Source organism: Lepidothrix coronata, unplaced genomic scaffold (genome assembly GCF_001604755.1).
Source record: "Lepidothrix coronata isolate B3197 unplaced genomic scaffold, Lepidothrix_coronata-1.0 Scaffold94, whole genome shotgun sequence".
Lineage (NCBI taxonomy): Eukaryota > Metazoa > Chordata > Aves > Passeriformes > Pipridae > Lepidothrix > Lepidothrix coronata.
In genome coordinates this window covers 464739-485392 of record NW_016690274.1, presented here as the reverse complement: position 1 = coordinate 485392, position 20654 = coordinate 464739, and the positions used below count along the sequence as shown (strand labels likewise).

At 36.5% G+C, this 20654-nt stretch overlaps 2 protein-coding genes across 4 annotated transcripts in view; one reads left to right on the top strand and one right to left on the bottom strand.

Moving 5' to 3' along the window:
• The window catches only part of TFB1M (transcription factor B1, mitochondrial), a 26992-nt gene extending 6338 nt beyond the window's left edge, over window positions 1-20654 (bottom strand). The window contains exons 1-6 of one of the 3 annotated variants that reach the window (XM_017822019.1): window positions 20563-20654; window positions 19807-19964; window positions 18128-18279; window positions 14516-14624; window positions 12609-12760; window positions 7229-7348 (exon numbers count right to left, since the gene is read on the bottom strand). In XM_017822019.1, coding sequence (XP_017677508.1) covers window positions 7229-7348; window positions 12609-12760; window positions 14516-14624; window positions 18128-18279; window positions 19807-19939 — 666 coding nt within the window. In that variant the 5' untranslated portion in view covers window positions 19940-19964; window positions 20563-20654. Of the gene's footprint in view, window positions 1-7228; window positions 7349-12608; window positions 12761-14515; window positions 14625-18127; window positions 18280-19806; window positions 19965-20251; window positions 20372-20562 lie in introns of those variants that run through there. The other 2 variants (XM_017822020.1, XM_017822021.1) reach the window with 2 other exon arrangements.
• Window positions 641-4844, top strand: CLDN20 (claudin 20). The gene is made up of 2 exons (XM_017822022.1): window positions 641-911; window positions 2894-4844. The coding sequence occupies exon 2, from the start codon at window positions 2962-2964 to the stop codon at window positions 3619-3621; it is 660 nt and encodes a 219-aa protein (XP_017677511.1). The 5' UTR covers window positions 641-911; window positions 2894-2961; the 3' UTR covers window positions 3622-4844.

Below are 20654 nucleotides of genomic sequence, written 5' to 3'. Positions count from 1 at the left end.
GCGCAAAGTAACTACACCACTCACTAACAGCAGTAATTTCTGGTAAGAACAGCTTTGTAATAACTCCATTCACACTGGGCTCACACAAAGAGAATCACAGGAAACCAGAAGTCAGGTACAGAACCTATGGGTGTATCATTGCTGCAATGAGCAAGACTTTTCTCCTAACTTCTTGATTTCGCACACCAACTTGTCAAGCCCACTTCTCCAATGTGCTGCAGTTACCATATAACCTTTATTAGTAGCTTTATTCCTTCATTCTTTTATACAGCCTCATACAAAGGTCATAAGTTATAAGATGACCTACGGAAGGCTAAAGCTATCAGGAACAGATAAATAAAGCCTGCAGTTGAAGAAAAATGCCCTGCTGTTTCAATTACAAATTAAAATAAATTGCACAGTTTTTTTCTAGGAAATTTAAACTTTTAATAAGATTATCTGTGATGAAAAAAACAACAACTGAAAAACAAAAAAACTCTTTGGCTCTCAGTGCAATTTAAATGATTTCCTCCCCCACTCTATAAGTCTACAGTTTCTGGATTCTCAAGATTTTACTTTGTTTAATCACTGTTCACACTTTTCATCATAGAACCTGAACATCATTATGTATTTAGGACTAAGGGCCTCTGTCTGTTTTATTCCATAATCTCTTTGCTTTCCCTTACTGAGTGTTTTTCAAACAAAACTCATTAAACAAAGTACTCCTTTATTCTCGGGTAGATGGAACTAAGAGAGAGAACAAACAGCAGTAATGCACTTGCTGTAGAGAACAGAAAAAAAAAACATTCCAAGAAATTTTGTTAATACATGCCAATGCAGTTTTATATGAGAAGGGATAGTTCCATTCAAGAGAAACTGCATTTTCGAGGACATCTACACTGAAGAAAACATCTCAGACCTCACATCCAGCAGTAAGTCCTACACAAACAGGAATGAAACATGACTGTATTTTTAATTACAACTGTAGTGCTTATACTTGAATTTATCATGCCTTTAACTTGGTTCATCCAATTAGATGTAATGTATGGCTACCATTTGCAGTGTTTTGTATTTATGCTTGCATGTTTGTATATACTGAAATTTTAAAAGGGAAGCAATGAAAAAGGCTGACTCAAGACCCTAATTAGCTGTTCCAGAATATGCTTTTGAATGAGTTTTGAGCTACCCGGACGTGTCAGTTCCTTCTGTAAAAGGAAGTTAAGCCATCTCTTCCATGGGCCTGTACAGCAAATAATATGTATTTGCCACAGCACTTCTTCACAATCTGAACAAAGTGGAGGGATTTGGAAATAGGCAGTTCTTTGAAGTAAGATTTTAAAAATGAGTAGTTGTTAATATTCTCACCTTAACTATAAGCATTTTTAATATATATATGCTGGACAGAGTTAACATATCCTTGAACCATTACCTGAAATAAGTACAATATAAAAATTAAACTATAAATATATAAATTATATATTGTATAGAGGATCTAGAGGATTATATTATACTATTATAGAGAAGAATAATATTAAATATAATTATATTTATAGAGGATAAATATATTAATTAGTTAAGTAGTGGCACTAAAGACTGATAGAACATGTCGATCAAAACCTTGTTGTCTTATGTATCATGAACTGAAATGAGTACAATGCTACAGATATTTTGCGTTCCACTTATTTCAATTTTATTCCCTATTATTATGTTTTTTCAAAAAATTCTAATGCTAAAGACCAATTTTAATGTTATTGATCATATTTAGATAGAATGTCTTAGCATAATCCAGACTGAGGTTTGCCCTTTTTTTATTTATGATAAAAGACAAAACCTGCCAATTATACAGCCCCACGCAAAAGGCAGGGCAGGGCAGCACTTCTAATCCTCCTCTCAGATGTTTCAAACCATTGTTCTTCATCTGCTATCCCAACAGCCCAGCTGATGTAACCGCAGAAGTTCAATCTTCCCAGGTGCATAGCTATCATACTGCCTAAAATGTTCTCATCTGTCAAATGAAACTGGACTCTTTATGTAAGAATAGCAGGGAGCTTTTTTTAATGAATTTTTAAAACTGCCACTTCGTGGAAAATTTGCAAATTATTTCAGGCAGGAGACTGATTAAAAAAATACACTTCCACAAATGAGTTGTTTCATACCAGTATTAAAAAAAAAACGTTTTAGAGACAGAAGCAGATCATATTCACTCTTATGACTTGCTAAATACTGCTGCTCTAAGTCAAGGAATGGGAATCACTGACTGAAAATAAAATATTGATTTAGAAAAGTCACATGTGACTAAATTGTGAACATACTGCAAATACTAAATTCAATTTTATTCTCTTTCAAAACTAAGAAATTTTGTAACAGTTATTAAAAAGCTGAACAGGTAATATTTAAGTAACAGGAACAAAGGGTTACCTTTAACCACAGTTTACACAAGAGAGAGTATAATACTATACATTACTATAAAATAGTCAATAGTCAGGAGCTGACAACAGCCATCAACACAAATAAGGTACTTGAAGAATATAATATATTTTCTACCAGTGTTTTTCTACCACAATGACTTCTAATCTGCAAGTTCCTAATGTTCCCCTTACAATGCATATTTATCTAGTAAGCCTGCAATCTGTCTGCTATTACCAAAACCAACTGCAGTAAAATAAGTTTTGCTTGATGGCTTGCAATCATGTATGAAAGGGCAGCAGCTCCTTTTTACAAGCAATTCTAAAACACTGTCCATTTGCCATCATTTCTGTTCAAGTACCTTGTGTACAGCTGCTGAGCTGCTGCAGGGTCGCGTTCAGATATTCATTCAGATAGCTCTGATTTTAAAGGCAAGTGCTTTTTGTTTGCTGATTTCTTTTCCTTTTCCCCCTCGAACTTCTCCTCCCCCCCCTTCCCTATTACACAGAGGGCTACAGCTTGGCACTCATTTTCTCGAGAGAAAGGACAGACAAAAGGTGACAGCAGATAATCATCATGGCATCAGCAAGTCTGCAGTTCTTTGCTTTTATTCTGGCTTTGTTTGGTGTTTTTGGAGATATCGCGGCCACCCTGCTACCAAACTGGAAGGTAAATGCAGATGTTGGCTCAAATATCATAACAGCTATAACACAGATGCAAGGACTTTGGATGGACTGCACATGGTACAGCACTGGGATGTTTAGCTGTACCCTGAAATACTCCATTCTCTCTCTCCCCGTCTACATCCAGGCTGCACGGACCACCATGGTACTGTCTTGTATCCTATCAGCATTTGGGATCTGCATCACTACAGTTGGAATGAAATGCACAAAGTTGGGAGGGGACAGTGACAGCAAAAGTCACGCTTGTTTTGCTGGAGGAATCTGCTTCATTCTTGCAGGAATCTCTGGATTAGTACCAACATCCTGGTACACAAGAGAAATTATTTCAAATTTTCTGGACCAGACCATTCCAGAGAGCAGTAAACACGAGCCAGGAGGAGCAGTTTATACAGGATTCATTTCAGCAGGCTTTCTGCTTATCGCAGGTGTGATTTTCTGCACTTCGTGTTTTAACAAGCAGCAAGGAGGATGGATTTACCCTCCAAAGCAGCACCATTTCCCATCCACAGAGCAGGAGAGCAATGAAGGTTACAATCTGAAGGACTATGTGTAAATAGTTACTTCTATCCATTCAAGGGGTTTTTTATGTGCTAAGAGTAGTTTGATTATTTCAAAGAATGTATAACCAAGCACTTAACTTTTCCTATATCTGGGTTGCAGTTATGTTTATGCAAGGTACTTAATTCATAGGGGCATCCACAAAAAGGAAAGAAGTAGAAAATGATACTTGTCTGCTACAAAAGTACTTTATTTTGCTGATTTTCCAAACCATGCTGACTTTCCACGTAGCATTTACTGAAGAAAAAGGAACTATTTTTAAACATAACTGACTGTACAATTAAGGTACCGATGTCTTGTTATAGGAAAGATGATTAAAGACTGCTTTCTATTTAGCGAATCAGGCTTTCAATAATGTAACATTTTACAGTGTATTTTACATTTTTATCTCTATCTTAAGTTATGATGCAAGGAAAAGAAGCTCAAACATTATTTGTCCAAGAAGCCCAATTCAATGGTTTTTAAAAAGCAGACACATCTGCCTTTCATTTTCAACTGTAAATTGCCTCGGTAACTAGATTTCATAACAAACAAACAAACAAACACCACCACAAAAAACCCCAACAAATAAAAAAAAACCACAACAAAAGCCCATGGCTCCAAACCTTAGCTGCACTGTATACTGTATACTGATATATGCATATCAGACTGAAGAATCAGCAGCACCATTTAGATCTTGCCAAACACAGCTCTCGCACCCCAAACTGCCACCTGCTGTGGGTTTCATTGATTATTGTTAAGAAATGTCTGCTGGACATTCACCAATTGCTACTAATCTATCACTGCACAATGAATGTTAGAGGATGAGCAATACAACAACAGAAATGTAACCATAACTCTGAAAACACCTGCAAATTGTAACAAACAGCATATAAACCCCTGTAGGGTCTCTTTCAGGCCCACTCCCATGTATTCTCTTACTGTAAAATGTAGCATACAACAATCATAAAGAGACAGCTCCTTTATTTATTTTCTTAACTCCCTTATTTTGAATAATTATCTTAAATCCCTTAACCTTTTCTTTCACCACACAGATTTTGTTTTGTATTGGTCACTGGCAAGGTATGTTGTATCTAAATACTTCCCTAAACAACAACCATATTGATGAATGAAAAGGGGTATGATTCAGGCCTTTAAATTTAGGAATATGGTAACACTGGATGAGTCTTTCAATAAAACCAACTGCTATTTATTCTGCGTATTTATACACAACTTTCATTTCCCATGTTACTAGCCTGAAATTTGTTAAAGCAGTATGAAGGAGCCTAAACATTATATGTTCATTAAGTTGGAAGAAGTAAGATCTTCTGCTCTAGCATTTTGGAAAGTAGACTGTTTTATGAGTTTAACATGTAAAGAATCTATTCACAGAGAGTCTTCATTCTTCATACATAAAATGGCATTACATCTGCTTTTTTTACTACTGTTACAGCCATTTTGAGTTTCCTATGTATTAATCAAGGAGTTTGTTTTGTACTATTCCTAATATTACTATCACCAGTTATTTGGTATTGCAGAGTCTTAACTATGACCAAAAAGCCAAATTTTCTTTTCTTAGACACAGTGTCGTAGAGCACCGTTCCATTCCATAAACCAAGTCTTTTATGTCTCAACATTCATAGTATTGTTGAAATAATATTTATACATTGTGAGAATTGAGGTAAACAACTCATTCTCACAAACATGCATCTCCATCTTTAATAAGGGGTTTGACATGACACTTAGATGTGATCATTGTTATGTAGGTTAATTAAAATTAACATCTGTAAAATTATAACCAAAAGGCATCAATTTACAGGAGGGTAATAATTGCATCCTATGAGCAAAATGAAGTATTCATCGGTTACATGCACTAGAAATTTTTCTTCCTGAAACTTTATATACAAGTACCTGAACTTTGTATAGCTATGAAACAAAAAATCAAGCACTGAGCCCTTCATTCACAACATGCTGAAGGACCTTTCCAAGGAAACAGGTTCTATGAGAAGATGTACTGAGAAAATCAATCTACAACAGGACTTTGAAGGAAACAAAATATAGTGAAAACAGGTGCCAGTTCTGTCTGAAAAAATTGTACTTTCTGTATTTGCAGTATAAGCAATTCTTGTTTTAACTCAAAGAAATATGTTAAATAAAAAAATGCTTGCATTTAGTGGTACTGCTTTTTTTATTCAACAGAGTACCAACTAACTGTAGGATGTCCTTAAACTAAGATGTTTGTCACAACTTTGTAAGTTACCTCTCTCTTGGTCAACTATGGCCTTTTCAGTACAGGAAAATGGGAATATCAGTTACAGCTTCCCAATTCTGAGACACAGGCTGCACAAAACTTGTGACTACACTAGCACTACTAATACTCAAATTGCATCTGCCATTGAGAAACCACCACCACAAAACTGGAATTTTGTGATAAATGAGAGAGAATAACCTTCCAAAGGTTCTCAAGAGACATGCCTGAAAATCTCTTGAGAGAGACTGCAATAAGATGAAATGGAGATGTAATGAAGAGCTGAATCAACCAGTTTAAGAGGGACTTTAAGAAGCTGCAAGTTCATTTCTGAAACAGAACAGCAGTTTGACAAGACATAAAAGAGAGTTGATTTAAATTAGATATAAGGAAGAAAATTTTTACAATGAGGGCGGTAAAATACTGAAACATATTGCCCAGGCAGATGGTGGTTGCCCCATCCCTGGAAACATTCAAGGTCAGATTGGACTGAGCTCTGAGAAACCTGATCTAGTTGAAGATGCTCCTACTCATTGCATGGGGATGGGAGTAGATGACCTTCAAAGGTCCCTTCCAACCAAATATTTCTATGATCCTATGATTTCCACATGCATTCAGGGGAAACAGACCTCACTTAATGTCAGGCACAAATTTTTACAAAAAAAACCCCAAACCAAACAAAAAAAACATTCTTGTCCAATATAAGACTAATTTATTAATTTTTGATCCCTGTAATCATATGTCTATTAATAAAAACCAGTGACAGTAGATAAGAGGACAACAAAGAGACTGTTCTCTACTCACTCTGCCTCACAGATAGGAAGTAGAGAAGATGGTTACTTTTTTAAACAGGCAAAGGGGAATAGGTGACAAAGTGCTACAGCAATCAGGAAGGAGTATAATATGCTAAAGATGACTACGGTGAAACAAAGATTTATAAACATGGTAAAATTAGAGATCTTTGACAAAGATGACAAATTGAAAGCAGTCTTTCAAAAGAACCATCAAATTCTCTAGGTACAATTCCCAAACTGTTTATAAATGCAAAATGTAAAACAGCAGGCTTTCTAAAAATGCTACAATAGTAGCAGACTATCCTGCCATTAAATCCTAATCTCCCTCTCCACAATCACCCAAAGAAGTATGCTGATCTTGCAGACAGGTTTGAAGGTCAAAGACAAATTCTGAGGAACCAAAAAGAAAAGCAACTTCTTAAGAGTAAGCACACTTGGTTTACAGGAATTTCACATCACTCCACTTCATAGCGTGGAGATGTTGAAATAGAGCAGCCAACTGTGTTCCTTACTCAAAAGGAGATAATTTGCTTGACTGACAAATTAACAAAAAACCCCCATATAAATACAGCAAAACCTACCTCTGGCTTTGGAACAAAAGCTTCACCTGGAATTATGAAACAGTTTTCAACACTGCAGAGATGCTGAGCCATAATGGACAGTCTGCTACGTTGTTTACTTCCTGGATTAGCTGTAAGCCTCTACGGGAGAACCAAAACATGTACATCAGTGATACTGAATTGACCAAGGGATCAGTTACATTAAAGCTTGATTATCGGTATAATCAAATTAAAAAAACCACCACTAGTTAATAGTTAAGAACTCACATCAAATTGTATGCCTGGTTGATCTAGAGTTTTTTTCTCCAATATAGCTGCATTTCACTAAGATACCATGCTGATTCACAACATTAGTCCTGCAATCAAATGCACATGAAAAGGAGCTCCTTGAACTTCTGCAGAACTAAATGAACGCCAAAAGAATTTTGTATGGACACAGGAGAAAACTAAAACTATTCTGACTGCAGGATTCAGAACAAACATTACACCATCTGACAGTACTCTCACATCCTTTCCTTCCATTGTTTCTGTATCAAATATCACTACCTTTTTTCTTTTTCAAGATGAAGCAAAGCTCCATAAACTCAAGATCAGCTAGAAACCAAAATTTCTTCATTATTAGCTGGTCTACATTTACAATACTTGCAAGGAAGCTGCATCTACTTTACATAAATTTAGAATGCCTAACATGAGAGCATTTAATACATAAAACTCAATTTAGTAACTCTCTGATTTTCCCAAGAATTTTTTTACAAAGACTGTTAAAATACTAGCCTGGTCAGAGGTTTTCTACACTTTTGTGACCAGGGAAGAAATACGTTTTATGTGCTTTGCTAGCACAAACAAGATTTAAACACAAAAAACAAGTCTCAAAAGATAAAATACATTACACTAACTCTGCAGAAAGAGAATTTTGAAGATTCCTGTTCTTCTTTACCACCTCCTCATAAAAAATAAAAACTAAACCCCAATTTGCATATCCGGTAACATCTGTACATCATGTAGTTTCATATAAAAAGCCTACTCATGAAATGCTGCCATACTTATTAAATATATCCCTGAAAAATAAAACTAAGCCTATTGCTGAAGATTCTCATTTTTTTAAACATCTCTTCTGAAAGGCAGTTCAGCACAGAGCAAATAAATACTTTTCAACAACTTTTTGGAAAGAAAGCTCAGTGATTCTTTTTGCATATGCCAGCATTCAAAACTAGCCTCATTGCTGTTTCAGAGGAAATGTAGTAAGAAAAAAAAAATAAAAACCTATTCACTATCATTATCATTCTCTGAAAAAAACCCAGACTGCAAAGTCTAACAGTGCAGTAAGATATGCGCTCCCTTAACCTCCACAGTGCAAATGAAACTGAGCTAATGGCAACACTTGTAGTCCTTCCAGTGCCAATTCAAACAAGCCAATCTTTACTTCTCTCAAAAAATCCACCTAGCAACAAGTGTTGCTCCTGCTTCTCAGCTACAGAAGGGGTAACTTAACATCATCAACCTCTGGGCAGTAACATCTTAAACCACTTCAACCATATCAGCAGGAACATACCTGTGCATGGCACACATACACAGGTCATCTAGTCATGGGCAGGGACATCATCAGCTAGATCCGGATGCTCCGAGCCTTGCCCTGACTGACCTTGAATGTTTCCAGGGATGCGGCATCCACCACCTTTCTCAACAGAAATACTGTTACAGTGTTTCAGCACCCTCACTGTAAAAAACTTCTTCCTTATATTTAAATCTATCCTCTTTCAGTTTAAAACCATTACCCATTGTTCTATCACAACAGGCCTTGTTAAAAAGTTTGTTTCCATACTTCTGTAACTTGGCCTATATTTGTATGTTTTGAATCTCAGTTGTCAAAATTTTCTTTGTCCCTACTTCTAAATATGGATAGCACCTGAAACTACTCTAAGTAAATCATGCTGAAACTCAGCTAACTAGGTAACATTTTTGCATCTACTATTAAAACTTTAGCAAGGCATGAAGCAAAAGAAAAGATTCATAAGCCTAACCTGGAATACAATCAAGGTGATACTTGACATCTCTTCTGATGCTGCTCACTGTCAACCACCCTGAAATGGCCTGAAGTTGTGTCAAGGGATGTTTAGGCTGGATATTAGAAAGAGGTTCTTCACCCAGAGGGTAGCTGGGCACTAGAACAGGCTCCCCAGGGAAGTGGCCACAGCACCAAGTCTGATAGAGTTCAAGAAGCGTTTGGATGATACTGTCAGGCACATGGTGTGAGTCTTGGGGATAGTCTGCTAAGGGTTGGACCTGATCTTTGTGGGTTCCTTCCAATGTGGAATATTCTGTGATTTTGTGTTTTGGGAACAGCTATTTCTTTTGTTCTCCAATAAAAGCTGTACCACAAAATTGTGCTTTAAATCAACACATATTAAAACCCCATTATAAATGAATCTGCAAAATCTGACGCAGGAAGTAACCTACATGAAGAATTAGACTGGCAAAGTTGATCAAATAAAGGAGTATTTAACACAAGTACACAAGCCGCTTTTTGCCAAACAAGGCAATTTTTTAGAACATAAGTATTTATATTTCACCTACACCAGTTATGAAAACAAAATAGCAATTTTTCTTACGTATGCCACTCAAAGAATCGGAATTATTTCCTATTTTATTATCACCTTTTGCCTGGTGTTATAGACAGCAATGTTAGATACAAAACAATTAAGTATTCAGCTCTTCTAACACACCTCTCTTCTAGTTATCAAACAGTTTAGCTCCTCACTTACCAACTACCATCTGCCCAATTCTACTCAAAATTAGAGACTGACGAAGATCTCCTATTCAAACTGAAATAAGAGTCATTCTGAAGGAAGTGGGCTGGGAAGTTACCTGGCCTAGGTGGCAGATTTAAGATGAAGCATTGAGGAATTTGCGGCAAGGTAAAAATTTTTACCCACAAAGTAAATAATAATTTTACAGGTGTAAACTACAGAGAAACAAAATTATCTGCTTGAAACTCAAGAGTGCTATTTTACTGCTGTAGATGTTTGGCCTTATCCTCCTCAACAAGCGTCAGAATTTAGCATATAACATAACTGCTGGTCCTTATCAGCTTTAATTCATTTAACCAAATCATATCAGAACAGAGTGGGTTGCAGTAGTAGGTCTATACTGACATAACTCACAGTAACACTGCTGTGCTACAAGGAAACAGAAAAGCAACAAATACAACCAGCAAGAAAGGCAAAGGTTATTTTCTCCCTGTTATACTAGCAAAACAAAGTCTGACCATAAATAAAAAAGCCGATTGCTTTACTTTCTTACTGTTAATATCAAGTTATTCTAATTAATTACAAAGCACATCACTCTATTCCATGACAGAATTTTACCCTTTTGCTGAGCTTACGGCATATACACAGACTTTCTTTGATACTTAGGCTCTTAGCTTAGAAACATCGAAGGAGGACCCCAAATTTTTGAGTATAAGACATTTCCCTGTCAAGACTATAAATCCAGAGATACATAAAGTATCAGTACCAACTCATTATTATGTGCATTACACTGTTCTCTCCTTCCTGGTACTGTATATGCCAAATAACGATGGTTAACGTAAGCAACTCCAGAGGCATGGATCTTAATTATCATTCTTTCTCCTAATCATAAAATCAAGTAGTCTCTTTCAAACAATGTTCTTTCATGATATCAGATCAATAATGGAAATGTAAACCGAAAACTATGAATGATTTTGTCTTCAAAGGAAGGCCTCTGTTTCAACTGATGCCGAACAAGAATCAAGAGATCCCCGAATGTAAACTCAACAACAGTTAACATTAATTTCATTGCATGACCTTGAACAGCTGACTCAATTTCCTAGTGTTTCTAACTTTTTAGTGTTCTAAGTACAAGAACTTAAGCATGCATGGTATTTGGCATCTAACTGAGCTACGCTGGGTGCAGAAGCACCATAATCTGTGTGTCACCAATGATGTATGCAGATGGTTACTGCTATACAAAGTACAGAGCGCTCTCATGCAGTGTTAGGCCAATTTTTTTACTGCTGTCACAAAACTGTGCATCTTACCCATCATCACATTGCATTTTACATCACAGTCCATGAGCCATGTTTTGCAACAAGGTCTAATCCCATATGACATGAAGTCCTTCTGGAAAATAGATCTGGCTTTTTTAATGCCTGAAACATGAGCCCAGAACTGAATTAAGAAATCTGGTTTATTTCATACCAAATGTTTGTCCCTGGTGTCTTTAGAGCCACCTACTGGAAATACTTCACTACCTATCTTGAATGTTGATGGCAAAGCTAGAGTAATGACAGAACAATATGATTTTCTTTGACCCCAAAAAACGACAGCAGACATGGCACCTTCATATATCATTATGACTAATTTACGTGCTGGAAAAAAAGCAGAGCAAAATTTTCCGATTCAAATTTTTACTTTGAAAGATAAAATTAAAACAACATACACATTTAGGTTGCACAGAGAAAACCTAGTATTTACAAACACTGGAGTAATTAGATGGAAATTCAGGTTTCAGATTGACGCGCAATTTCTTTTTACCTTTTTAAAAGCAAGATGCACGTGAGAAGCCAGACCACTTCCATACATACAAAGCAAAAAGCCTTCCAGTCTCTGTTATTACATGTTTCATACAATGACAACAGAAATAAACTATTAAGTCTAAAAGCATTGTGGAATAAGTCAACCTAGTATCAACTGATCTAGCATTAATACTGCATCACAGATCAGTCTGGCCTTCTTTTAAGAAAATAACTATTAATACAAAGTAGAATCTCAATTTGCCCTAGGACTTGTGGTGACACAACTCAATTGATGCCTTTTTACACCCATAAGAATGGCAGCAATACATTAATAATTATAATAATAATTATAATATCAAGTCTCTCACGCTTTAAGTGTTTAATCACAAGTGGGAATAATGCTAACCTTCCATTTTTCCTTATCTCAAGGAAGGTGTTTTTTTAATAAAGAGGACAAAGGAAATAAATGTAAGTGTATTTCTGGAGATGAAAGAAAGGTAAGGAAAAACTGACTGATGCACATGAATGACTGTGAGAGAAGAAAGATATTTAAAATTAGAAGAGTGCTGTGCAATTCATTCATGCCAAAGAACTCAGACTTCAGAAAAGGATAGAGTACCTCAAGGAAATATATCCTTCCATAAGACATTAAAAAAATAATTATGTGCTTGTGAAAGGATCAGAGCAGATGATTAACTCAACATCAAAATTTGTCATTTACAGCCATATAAACTAAAAATTGAACCAACCCTTTCCTCTCTTTTTAAAGCCGGCTGTGTTTGCAGTTTTAAACAAAAGGTTGCATGTAAACAAATTTTTTGTTCAATTTAGCATCTGTACAACTTTGGGAAGATGCTAAAATCTTACCTCCCCAACTTCCTTCTGAAAAGTCAGTGTCATCTGTGTCCTGCCATAAGTAAAAGGTCCATCCTTTTTCGAAACATTCTCAAGCCATTTGATGATTAGAGGAGTAGAAACACTAAAGGGCAGATTCCCAATGATGTGTATATCTGGTGGTTCTGTTGACATTTGATGGAAGAAAAAAAACTGTCAAAAAGTTTTGATAAGATTTTGCCAAGAAATAACACAAAAGAAAAGTACGTGCCTATCAAACTAGACTTAAAATATGAAACCAATTTTTATCATGCCACGCTGAAATCATGCCTTTCCATTTATACTTATCTTGCACTAACAAAACTGTGTTACTAATCTCAGTAATTACTTGGAAAAAAGTGGTTAGGTTTGGTTCTCATTTACATTTGAATAAGTCAGTAGCTTTCAGGTGACTTTCAGCTGATCGGTAAATTTCAGCCGAGCTACTTTACAACAGCAAAGCTGTAAGAACAGCAAAGCTCCAACAGCATTTCTGTCATTTTAAACTATGATTATTAGGTACAGAGTACATAGCCATACTCATATTTCTGTCCGACACACTCCTCCCAGGGGCATTTTACAAAGTCTTAATAACCCCCAAATCAACCACCTAACTCATACTGGATAGAGCTCTCCTTCTGTATAGAGCCCTCTGAAACCAAAAGGTGTTAAAGTACAGGACTTGGCCATAAGAAGCGATACCTATTTTTCAATTATGGATCATATCAGTATATACACGTGTCGTACAACACAATGCAGGCATTTCATTTCAATGCAGGGATCCTTATGTGGAAATAGGAGTGCAGCAGAGGTGGACAAAAACCAAAACCAAGTGTGCTGTTTCTTAGATACTACAATATTTAATAACATGAATAACAGATGATAGTATAAAATTCAAGCTGTTTTTTTGGCACACTTTACTTACTATGCACTTTTTAGGCTGTGATATTTCTAGCATATTTTTCATACTACACATATATCAGAGATGGCTAAGTACCTTTCTAAAACCCATCAACCTTTCAGATTTTCATATGGCAATAACAGAGATATACACCCTATCTCTAATCAGTCAGATCCAAAAACAACGACTGCATGTTCAAGAAAGGTAAATTTTTACAAACTGCATTACACTCTCATACATGCATTTGATCATAGTTTTGTTCTGTGAAGCACTTACCTTTTGCAATGGGCAAATACAGCCTGGAATTTTTTAAGGTGAACATAATGTGCCATGGTCTTTCATGTCCTAAGTCAGAAAGCAGTTTACTGCTCTTCAGGCAGTGCAAAGAACGACTGTACCTTAAATTTAGAAATTTGGGAAAGGGGACTGGGAAGTCATCCCTGATTTATCTGATAATATTACATGTTTTAAAAGGTGGGTGAAACAATGTCCCATTGGAAAGCCATATTTAAAAAAAAACTCAAAACCACACGAATCCAAATACTTTTGCCAAAGACATTCAGCTGGAACCAAAACAATGCGAAAACTAGGTTTCGAGGACAAATTTTCTAAAAATTTCAAAGTAAATGCAGAAATTTCTTCAGTGGAACAACAGCAGTGGTCATTTCTGGCTTCTTCAAAAAGAGGAAGAAGCTAGGAATTTTGATCAGCTTTTACAGTTTCCATGAGTTATTATTGTACAGTCAAGATGCTCTGAGATTAATAACTGCAAAGCTACACACTGTTGGCTAAGGTCAATGTCATACCAATTCCACTGTTTTGTCTTAGAATAGGAAGACAATTCTGTTTCCTTCTAGGGACAAAAAAAAGTTAGGTTGCCTTTTCTTATCTTCAAAATGTACCAGAAGAGAGTAACACTTGCACTGAGCAAAAATCAACTTTATCATCACACTAACTCAGAAGCCCTAAAAAATGAAATAAACCAAATGAAAATACTAACCATCCTCCCAGTCCTTTTTTAAGTGCTTTGGAAAAGCCTTCTCCATCTTATAGGTCAGGATATCTCCATGAACGATGCGCACTTTTCCTGGAGCTGCTTCAGATAACATCTGTTTATAAGCAAGCAAGCAAGCAGAATTCACAGTGAATATTAACCAAACTGATTTCCAGTTTCAGCCACAACAGGAATGAAACCATTGCTGTATTTTTATCTTCAGTATACAACAAAGCACAATAGGAGTTTAAACTGAGAACACCATCAGTTAGTATTTACTTTCAAAAAGTAAACACTAGAAAAATGTTTAATGTGCAATTGTGTAAACCCTATTCACAGCCGTAGAAATCTTAAAAGGAATTCAAACTTGAAAAGACTGCCAAGAGTCTCTTCAACAACAACAATTAACAACAACAGGCCACTAGCAGGACCCCACCTGATTTAAGCAATAAGGCAAGCAGCAGGTTTTGAAAAGTTTTTAGATCCATCACCTATGAAACAAAGCTCGTGTTGTTTATCCTGTCTCCCCCACAGCTTTAGGGCCTATCATCAAATTTTAGTCATATGTGATATAACACTACAAAAATATTCAGTCATTTTTCTTTTTACGTGAAAAAGGTGAAAGAGATTTCCTGTAGTAGTCTACACTTGTAACATTAAAAACCAAGGAATTTCCCCAAAAGAGGGAATGAGTACCTAGTAGTAGAGAAAATCTCAAAAATTTCTGTCTTTCTAGACATTACAAAATCCACTGTTGTCAGCTTCTCCAGCCCACTTCTGCAGCTTATCTTAAGTCAGAACTAGTTGTGGTTTGACAACCAATTCTTTAATTTCTGATGTCAGTTCCCAAAATCAAAATTAGTTAATTTTTGTTTTAATGCTGTACTAATCTTTTCTCTATGAAACTACACACAAACAGCACAATTCAAAAGCAAAGACAACTTTTTCAAAGATGACATTTGGGGTTATTTATTGATCCTACATCAGAATAATGAGAAACGGCTTACTGAACAATTTTGCTTTTGCACAGAAATCCAAACCCATAAAGAGTTAAGTGCCAGTGGCCTAACTGGCACTTAAATAAAATAAACTGCTTGCCATTGTTAGTTCCATCTTCAGTCAGAATGATGCTTATATGCTCAGGGGCACAAACAGCTTTCATCGGTCTCTAAGCCAAAGGAAAGTGCTGCTTTCTCATACTGTTCACAAAATATCTGTGTGAAATTTTTTTGAGTAAAATTTTGGGGTTTTTATTTATCAGAATAACGAAATTTTGCGAAGAGTGCTAAAATAAAAGCTTAACTAAAAACTAAGTGTTCCTACATGTTTTAAGTGCAATTACTTCCAAACAGAAAAACAAAGCTAACCTCAATTCCAAACCACATAATGGATTTTTCAGCATTACTCTAGCAATTATATGGCATACAAATTCCTATTTGTCAAATCTTTCTTTGACACTATTATAAATGCTACAGCAGGATGAAAGATAATGTAAGATAAATAAAGTTAGAAAATAGTGTCATTTTTTAATAATGGTTTTCATGTCAAAAAGAGTTCGGGGGTTGCTGAATACCACACGACATAAAAGAGAACTGCATTTAATTTGTAAACAGAAAATCATAGTCATATATTTCTAACTCAAAATACTTGGAAACCCATTGAAGCTTTTTCCATTTTAAGGGAAAATGTGTGCAGCTAGCACAGTTCCAGGAGCTGCTGTGCACCAAGGACACCAGCCAAGAGTGTTCCGTCATACAGATCCTCTCATTCTTCACACACAACCAAAAGGGCACAAAGGAAACACAAGGGGTATAGTTTAAAAAATGAAATGGTGTTCCTGCAATCATTTCATATTTGATACACTCTCTTGCTCCCTTTCTCTCCTCATAAATCTTTCCAGCCTAAAAACTACTAGGGCATGTGGCATAGGGCGGCTATGATTCTTTAAGAGGGAGACAGAACACTGGCAGACTCTCAGCTTGTGTAAACTTCAACTCTGGACACATATGTTCTTCACTGTAATTCAGTTTTGCAGTAAAGGGAATCCGAACTTCAGTTTTGCAATAGAGACCACGGCTTGGAAAACAGTCAATGAAAAATGCTGTATGCTTTGCATCAGTGATTTTAAATGTATCTAAAGAGACATTTTTAAGTAATAGTCCTCATTTGTTATTTTAATTTCTGACATTTTGTCTTATTAAAATCTCAACCCTTTTATGAGCATCTGGTTTTGGTAGTTTGTAATGAGAATCCAGAAAAAAATAGGTATTACAATCCACATTATCAGAACAGAAAGACTCAGTGTTATGTATCTTCTTACTTGTAGGGAAAAAAAGAATACCAAATTTAACAGAAATGGATGCAATGCATTTCTTGTTTATTCACATTCACCATTACCAAGTTATACTGTCTCTATGTTCAATAACCTCAGACATTCATTTCTACTGTGAGGAGATTGCTAATTAAAAATAACAACAAACATTACTTCATTTGAATAGTAAAGATAATTACATACCAAAAGCTCATTATAGACCCTGGAAAGTACAGTTTTTTCAGAGAAATCTGTTGAAGTGGATGCATTTTGGGAGATCAGAAAAAATGTCCAAGTTTCTTAAAAAGTTCTGTTAACTAGTTACTTAAAAAGTTCTGTTAACTAAAGAGTCTTTTCATTTCAAATCCTCTTCAGTCCCAAACCAGTTCTCAAAATCTAGAATTTGAAATCTAGAATAAAAATGCAGATTTGACCCCACTCAAGGGAAAACATGAAGGTTTCATACTTCATAAGGTAAAGATGGCATAGTGTGAGTTATCAATGGCTAACCTAAAAAGACCTAGTTACATGCACATTCAGGTTCCAGGATTCATTCATACCTTACATTGTTTTTGCCATACAAAGAAATGGTAGCAGTTCTCAAGTGAACCACCTACTTATTTAAATGCTGATTTAGTGCAGAAGACACAGGGCAATATAAGGAAAGCCCTTTGAACTGCTCTAACCTGAGACTGTATAGGCATAAGAAAATAGTCAAATTTTAATATTTTGTACTCTGTTTTTCTTGCTAGATTTATACAGCCGATTTCCATAAACATGGAAACTTAATAACACAAGTAAATGGAATTTGAAAAATGTCACAATGACTTGTGAACTAATACCAATTTTAAAAGAAAGGAAGAAAGTTTGAGTGTTTTCTTGAAAATGTAAAATAAATGTTTGCTTTATTCTTATATCTGGAATGTATTAACTGAAGATATGCTTTCCCAATATTAGCATTAAAATAAAAATTAAGACCAAAGGACATTAAGTTCAGCCTTTTGACTGCAATTTTACCTGCATGGTGAAATGCACCCAAAACGTCTCAACCTCAAAAAAAACTAAGGCCTCGGCATTAATTCAGTTGCAGGATCAGGTCCTGAAGAGCTATGAGAAAGCAGGAGCAATTAATTGCTATACCGTGTATCTTCATATTCAAGCAAATTATAGCTCCGGTTTAAGCCACTGAACCAAAACTATTTTTAATGCTGAGATCTCAACAAGACACTTGGAACCTTTCTGTGTTCTTACAATGTTCTTATTCAATGCTGTAGAAACATTCTTAAAAATTATTCTCTTTTTAATACCTGCAATCCTGGAATAAATCGAGCATCTTTTTCAATTAAAAGGAGTTGTTCAACATCAGCACTGAGAATGGATCTGGTAATTCCTCCTGGCCCAGGGCCCACTTCGCAAACATGGGCATTTTTCAGCTCACCAGCCTGTTTCACTATCTTGTCTGCAAGACACAGAGAACATACTAAGCCTTTATTTTCCAGAAGATCCAACTCACTAAGATAAGTAATTGTTTATTGTTAAAACACAGGCGTGCTTATCTCAGGACAGACACAAACAGTGACACATCGCAGTTAAATGATCGCACGCCCGCTAGGCTGAACAGAATTTCAGATTTCTTTCATACTACAACATACACTGAACTATTTAAAAAAGACTATTTTTAGTTTAATGTCTTTAGTATATACTGTGCTCATTATAGAATCAAATAAAAAGACACTATTACTCATCTGTAAGCTAGCAGTATTATTGTGCTGCAAACAAGCATTTGTGTTCAACATCTTAAAGTATCACTCCTCGTCCTTATAGAATTACGTTACTTATGGTATCTCTATTTCAAGGAAATTTAAGTAAGAAAAATAGAGTGAAGCTCTATCAAGATTATAATATGTACAGAACAATTTTATGAGGGAGGAACTGGACTAAATTAAGAGTTGGAACACATGCAACTGGTAGTTATACAAAGTGGGACAGCTGAAAGGTGAGGAAAGAATACCTATACATAAGTGGAAGGATACAACACTGGAAGGTATTACAGCCAGGAAAGAAGACAGATTAAGGACTAAAACAAAGATTAAAATTATAGGCAATGAAACAAAGGGATCCTGGGTACGCATGGAAGAGAAGATGCTGACAGGAATTATGCTTCTCACTCCACAATTTATTATGTATGCAATAAAAATAAGAAATATCTGAAGACTTGTCTACTTGTAAGGCTTTACTAAAATGCATGCAGACATTTTTATTCCGGGGTAAGAGTTCAGTTTTTCAGAAAGTGGAACTGAGTTTCATGTTCTGAATTTTTATCAGCCTGAATCTTCAAATGTATTTAAATCATTAGCTACATGAAGCTGTATGAATTTGTTACTGCAAAACCCAGCCACCACTAGGCCAGTAAAGACACCCACCAATGACTGAACAGTGCCAGCTTTGTCCCCCACTGCTGACATGAAGCTGGAGAAAACTGAATTGTTCAGAACAATGTAACTGGTTCAAAAGCTACAACACTTCTGATAAACTGAAACAAATTACCTTCCTAAACACAGCATACAGCAAACTAAGCTGCACAATGAGTTACAGTACTTTCCCTGACACACAATAATCTGAAAAAACCACTAATTTTTAAATTAAATTTATAAACTATAATAGCACCCTAATGGTAAAAGGCTTGGATTTTTGCACTTCAGCCAATAACCCACATATTATATAGGAATGTAGTTTCATCTTAAAATTATAACTTATAAATAAACCTATTTTTGAGGCATTAACAAGTAAAAACAATTTGTCTAAGGTAAAATTCAGCTAAATTTCTCTAAGCTAAACTTTAAAAAAAGTCTTTAAAGGCTTCCCATTGAGCAGTCATTAGTCTGGCAGACGTTATTATGCAAATATCTCCTTAGCCTTACTATGGATTCTGAAGAAAACTGGGACATGTGTCATTAGCTAAAAATATTAGAAAAAAGTATTTAACCTGTCAATCGCAAATCCAGTAGAAAGTTCTGGGAAAGTTGTCTCTGTGCTTTAAGGCGATAGAGTTTAATAATCTCTCCAATAGTTGGCAGGGGAGGCAGACGGAAAGCTGCCACCCTTCCCGGGGCAGCCATAAGCCAAAACTCTGGTTTCTTTCTCCTATAGAGACATTGCAAAAATGATTCTATTATATGCAGTAAATTCTGATTAATACTAAAGACGCTACTTTACAAACCAACACATGATTTACAAATCATGATAGGAGAGCTAAATTCCAAACATTAGTGTTTTGACTACTGGATCCAGTGCTTATGCTCGGCATGAATCCGTGGGATTTGGGCAAGACCCGTTTTGCAGCTTTGCCAAAGCAGCAGGTAAAACAAAGCCCCCTCACAACTGCTCCATGTCAACCTCTCATTACTTGAGAAAGGACTCATTACGGATACCGAGTTCCCGGTGTCACACACACACAGGGTACACTCAACCGGCGGGTCCCTCAACCGGGGTCTAACAGGATCCGCCCCCGCCCGCGCGAACCCCGACCCCACTGCGCGTGCTCCCGGCGGCGGCACCGCCCAGCTGCGCATGCGCATAAGCCGCCGGCGTTGCTGGGGAAGGCCCAACGCAGGATCGGGGCGGAACGCGGGCCGGGAGCGCCTTGCGCCCGCACGCGCTTTCTCTCTCCCCCCAGCCCGTCCCCGGCTCTGGCGGAAAGGGACACTTCGAGTAGCGCCCCAGAAACGCCGCGGCTCCTTACGGTACACGGCGGGCGCCGACCCGGAAGAGGAAGGACTTCTGCGCTGCGCACGCGGCTGTCCCGGCGCGTGACGGGTCTCGGCGCGGCGGAGG